Source organism: Penaeus vannamei, chromosome 2, assembly GCF_042767895.1.
Source record: "Penaeus vannamei isolate JL-2024 chromosome 2, ASM4276789v1, whole genome shotgun sequence".
Taxonomy (NCBI): Eukaryota; Metazoa; Arthropoda; class Malacostraca; order Decapoda; family Penaeidae; genus Penaeus; species Penaeus vannamei.
In genome coordinates, this window is record NC_091550.1 from 4,756,240 (window position 1) to 4,761,239 (window position 5,000).

A 5,000-nucleotide genomic window follows, 5' to 3' on the forward strand; every position below is an offset into this window, starting at 1 on the left:
CCCCTGTGACCCCTGCGTTTGAACTCTGAAGGCGATATGTCGTTTTCTCGCCTTGAGACCGGGATCATTAAGGCCAACCGGGGGTGAAGGCCTTCCAATAGGTCTTGATTACATGATGTATAATTGCATGAAGTTCCGCACCTCAGGTCAGTACTTCTGTGATCGTTGGACAGCCTTGGCTCTATCACCTACTCGTTATTTTACAAAACTTGGCTGGTATTTTATCTCTATTTCTGAAATGGGTGACCTGTGAACTTGGCCCAATAATGCCTTCAATTGGTGTTTCTAGCTACAAAAACGATCAAAATGCTTAATCGTTGCTATATAAACTTAGCGAGAATGCGAGTTCAAGTAGAATCAGCTGCAACATGGTTTAGATTGAAGTCAAATCCGATAACAGCGCTCTTGAATTTATCAACACCAAAAAAAGTGAAAACCTAAATTGACAACTAAATCTGACCTTACGTTATTTACCCTATCTAACGTAACCTGCGACTGGTGCAAGATATGGGACTAGTTTAATCAAGCCTCCCCATATTGGTTCTTGATTTTATATGTAGTTCTGCATTGCATTAAGATAATGAATAATGGGGACGTGGCTTTTTGCAACCTTAGGGTTTGCACTGGCTAGATCCTCTCAGCTAGTTCAGCTGCGATTGAGTACCTGCATCAGCATGTTGGGGTCAGAGCAGTGGGGGAAAGGAACTGACCGCCCTACCATCTCATCCCGTGGCATTCCGCTGTTCCTCTACAAACATGTCCCCTACGGCCACTTAGGTGCGGGACTTGACTTGGTGTACGTAAGGATATACAATTATCATAAATGAAAAAGAACACAACGTTTATAAGATTTATTGAAAATCAACTGATGCAAATCACAGAAAACGTGAATTTCGGGCACGCTCCTTCATTTCGAGTGACTTGTGCACCGTAACAAGCAAACATGAAGAGGACTAAATCATGTTGTGAACTTCAAAATGAAGTAAATGAGATATCAAATGTAAACACTAAGACTTCCTTCCTCTGGACATTTCTTCACTTGATCATGAGTAAACACAGAACATAGCATCTGAGTGATAAGTATGAGGGATGGGTGAAGGGTGTTCGGGAAGCTACAACTCACTACATCCATATCTACACATTCCGAAGTTCCTATTTTGGTTCAATCGAAAGGGGCACACGGCCTATTTCTCATTTTTTTGTTTTTATCAATGTTTCCTTTCCTATATTTCTCTCCCTCTTATAGAAAGAGCTATCGCGAAGGTCTTGCCGTTGCTTGAGTATCCCCCGCGCAGGTCCCTAGAGATAGCAGAGGCCCTCGTTCTGGTGGCACCACTGCGGCTGGATGCGGTCGGCCATGATGCCCCTCGCCACCATGCGCTGCCGCTGGTGGATGAGGCGGGTCTCGGCCGGCTCCCAGTTGTGGCTCGGGTTCGTCCATAGGCGCTCAGCGAGGGCGGCTCCGCGCGGCCACAGCTGGAAGAGGGCAACGGGTTATGTTAGTCTAGACAGGAGAAAAAGGGAAACACTACTGAAGATTCTGGAAAAGTCAACTGACTCAATGGAAATATAATATGATAAGCAAGGGACAAGGTGACAGGTCCTGTCAACAGCTTCAAGAAGGTATTACCCTTTTCAAACCTGTTTCTTAAATTAGTATTTTTGAACAACAATTCCCATATATTTTGAATGAACATGAATAGTTAAATCAGGGTTTCATGGAAAAGAGGAAAACTGTACTTCGCAAATTATGTTACATTGCAATTTAAAAAAATTATATGAATATATGGACTGTGATAATTAACTGATTCATGTACGTATAAATCGGCATCATTAATGTATATATCTGCAATTAATATAGAAAATAACTTACTCTTGAGTCAAGCGAAGTTTCGTCGACCTGTTCTGACCACAGAGCAGCTTCACCTCCCAAGATGCTGTTAGTGTAGGTATTTCCCGTCAGGTTGGCGGCAATCTCATGGGGGTTGTTGTCGTAGACGGCCTGCCATCCCTTGTAGGGGCTGCACCAGTTGTTGCCCTCGCCGACCCAGGCGCCGAAGCCGCAGTCCAGGTACCAGTGGTCGTAGTTGGAGAAGATGACGCGGAAGTTCTTCTCCAGGAGCTCGCCGATGAGCTTGTCCGTCCCCGTCGTCCAGATCTGGATGATGTACTTGGTGGGGTCGAGGTACTGGTCGGCGCGGCCTTCCTCCGTCAGGTGGGACGTCCACAGGATGCCAGGAACCTCTTTGCCGGCGTTGGCGGCGGTGAGGAGCTGGCGGGACTTCTCCTGGAACACGCTCCACTGGTTGTAGTAGGCGTCGGCGTCGCGGCCGAAGTTGTTTTCGTCCATCCAGCTGGTGATTTCGTCCGTGGTGTTCCAGCAGTTGAGATTCACCTGCAGTGCCACGGGGCATTATCACTGGGCACTGTTCTAGCATTAGGAGCTTTGCACTTACAAGCATTAAGCAGATGATTTTGCAACTCTTTTTCATCAATGGAACATAACTTTAAGGCATACTCTACCTCGTCTCCCCCGTAGTGGAAGAGGTCGATGGGGCTGAAGAGCTCCACCATCTCGTTGTAGATCTGGCCGAGGACGTCGTACATTTTGGGGTTGGCCAGGTTGAGCTGTCCGCAAGGAGGCTCCACGCAGTAGGATTGCCAAGGCTCCTGAAAGACAAGACAATAAAATAAAATGGCATGTTTCCCGTGCAAGTGTAAAAGCCATGCAATGGAGTAATTTCTTGCTACAGTATGTAACTCAGAGCAAAATAATAATCAGTATGTATCCGTATACATAGAAATACTAATGTATCTCTCACCTGGTTCACACAGACAGCCAACTTGCCCAGTCCTTGTTTTTCTCCCCACTGGAATCCATTGCCGACGTGAGCGGGGGCGTCGAACTCGGGCAGGACGCGGATGCCCCGGACTCTGCCGTACTCCACCAGGTGGCGGACGACTGCTGGGTAGTAGACCTGACGAGAACTGTAGGCGCCGTAGTAGGCCATTTTGGGGAGTGTCTCGAGGTAGAGCGGGAACGAGTGAGAATCGGTGATGTGCCAGTGGAAGGTGTTGAGCTTGTTGGCCGCCATGGCATCCAGTGTCCGCTCGATGGACTTGACGTCAAAGAAATTCCTTGAGGTGTCCAGGAGGATTCCGCGGTAGGCGAAGGCCGGCGAGTCCTCCACAGTGGCGTCGTTGACGACCATGAGGGTGTCTCTGTTCTCCTCATACTCTGTCAACTGCGTTAGCGTCTCAAGGGCGTGGCGGGCGCCGAAGTAGGATGGCGCGATGATTTGGGCTGTGGTGGTGGAACCGCTGGTGGACACCCTGAGGGTATAGGATTCGTCGGTGTTGAGACCAAGGCGGGTTTCGCCGCCCTCCACGGTGATGTCCAGGTGAAGTTTGTGCGCAACGGTGGCTGGGTCCCAAGGGCCCACCCAAGGGGCCCAGCCCTTGCTGTACTCCGGATGGTGGCGATGTAGGTTGTCCTTGAATATCCTGACAGCCTGGTCAAGCAGCGAACACACGCCCTGCTGGCATGTTGTCTTCTGCGTCACGTTGGTCGGAATGAATTCTACGACATTGTCACCGACGACGGCCTTCGTCGGGCGCGGCCACAGCACCCCCACCTCACCGCAGGTCAGCTTGCAGAAGTTGAGAGTCCGAGATTGCGATACGCCCGTGTTCTCCTCCTTAACGCAGGTGCTGTTCACGCACTTGTAACCCCACGGAGAGGGCAGCCTGAGGCGAGAGAAAATCAGTGCAGGAACTTACAATAACACTGTGACTCCACCTATTTGTCTAATTATCACGCAAAATGTTTTATTCTGACAATATTTGAATATATCCTTGCATTCGATATTAGGACTAGTTATTTTAATAATTCTTGCTTTAACACTAATACTTAATGAAAAATACTGAATACCAAATAAGAATACCGAATAACAAATGCATTTCTCCAGAAATATTCTGAATAAAATTAAAAAGTTAATAACGCAAAATGTAAGTAGATATATAGACATTTAGACATAGAGAGATGAATTTTGTATTGTAAGCTATTGAAGTACATAAGCTCAAAACAAATCAGTGATTGATATATATACGATATATCATATTTATTACAATATGCCTTATCTAAATAATTTGGGAACAGCACAGTATTGCTGAATCTCTTAGACTAGAAAAAATCTTATGTAAACTGGATAAACCTTGTCAACCTAGGCATGGCTAACTGTTTCAGACAATCACATATTTCAATAGAACGTGTCAGGAATATCATATTGATAAATTTCTACTGGTGTTTTAGTACATCTACTATCATCGCATTATAGTTTGGTCAGTATGTTTATGAGATGTAATACTGTATCCATCTTTTTCATACAATTCATACATAAATAGCGAATTAGCATTCCCATTTTTTGTTGGAAATAGAAAAATAATAAATGATTTAAAAACGCGGCAAATTTGAATGTTGATAGGCCGGGGAATGGCGCAGATGACGTCATCAACCTTGCGCGCTCCCGTTTTCTTTCGCTCCAAGGCGGCCGTAGGGCAGACCTTGCAGTTCTTAACATAGATGGTAATTTGCGCTTAATTGCTAGTATTTCTCAGAGAAAATTATCATGAGTAAGTATGATAATTACAAAACAATAATGAATATATATATATATATATATATATATATATATATATATATATATATATATATATATATATATATGCAGGGATGCATGATAAATCATTTGGAGGTATGTAATTGCTCAGTGTAGAAAAGTAAAGTATATATATATATATTTTTTTCTGGAGGGGGGGAGGGTAATCAGTTACATTGACATACAACAAATTCGTCATATAAATATACATATAAATGAATGTATTACACTGTATTGAAATATAAGGCCATATGTGTATCTAACATTATCTGAGAACTTTAATTCATGTAAAAAAAACATACACCATTGCAGGAATATATTTTATACACTGAGCTTGACTTT

The 5,000-nt window shown here is 44.5% G+C and overlaps 1 protein-coding gene across 1 annotated transcript in view; it reads right to left on the reverse strand.

Annotated features, from left to right (window-relative positions):
- Nucleotides 1-836: 836 nt before the first annotated feature.
- The window catches only part of LOC113804791 (chitooligosaccharidolytic beta-N-acetylglucosaminidase), a 16,461-nt gene continuing 12,297 nt past the window's right edge, over nucleotides 837-5,000 (reverse strand). Inside the window, exons 3-6 of the mRNA XM_070128986.1 lie at nucleotides 2,823-3,747; nucleotides 2,524-2,670; nucleotides 1,874-2,395; nucleotides 837-1,476 (exon numbers count right to left, since the gene is read on the reverse strand). Of these exons, the coding sequence (XP_069985087.1) occupies nucleotides 1,300-1,476; nucleotides 1,874-2,395; nucleotides 2,524-2,670; nucleotides 2,823-3,747 (1,771 nt within the window). The 3' untranslated portion in view covers nucleotides 837-1,299. The remainder of the gene's footprint in view (nucleotides 1,477-1,873; nucleotides 2,396-2,523; nucleotides 2,671-2,822; nucleotides 3,748-5,000) is intronic.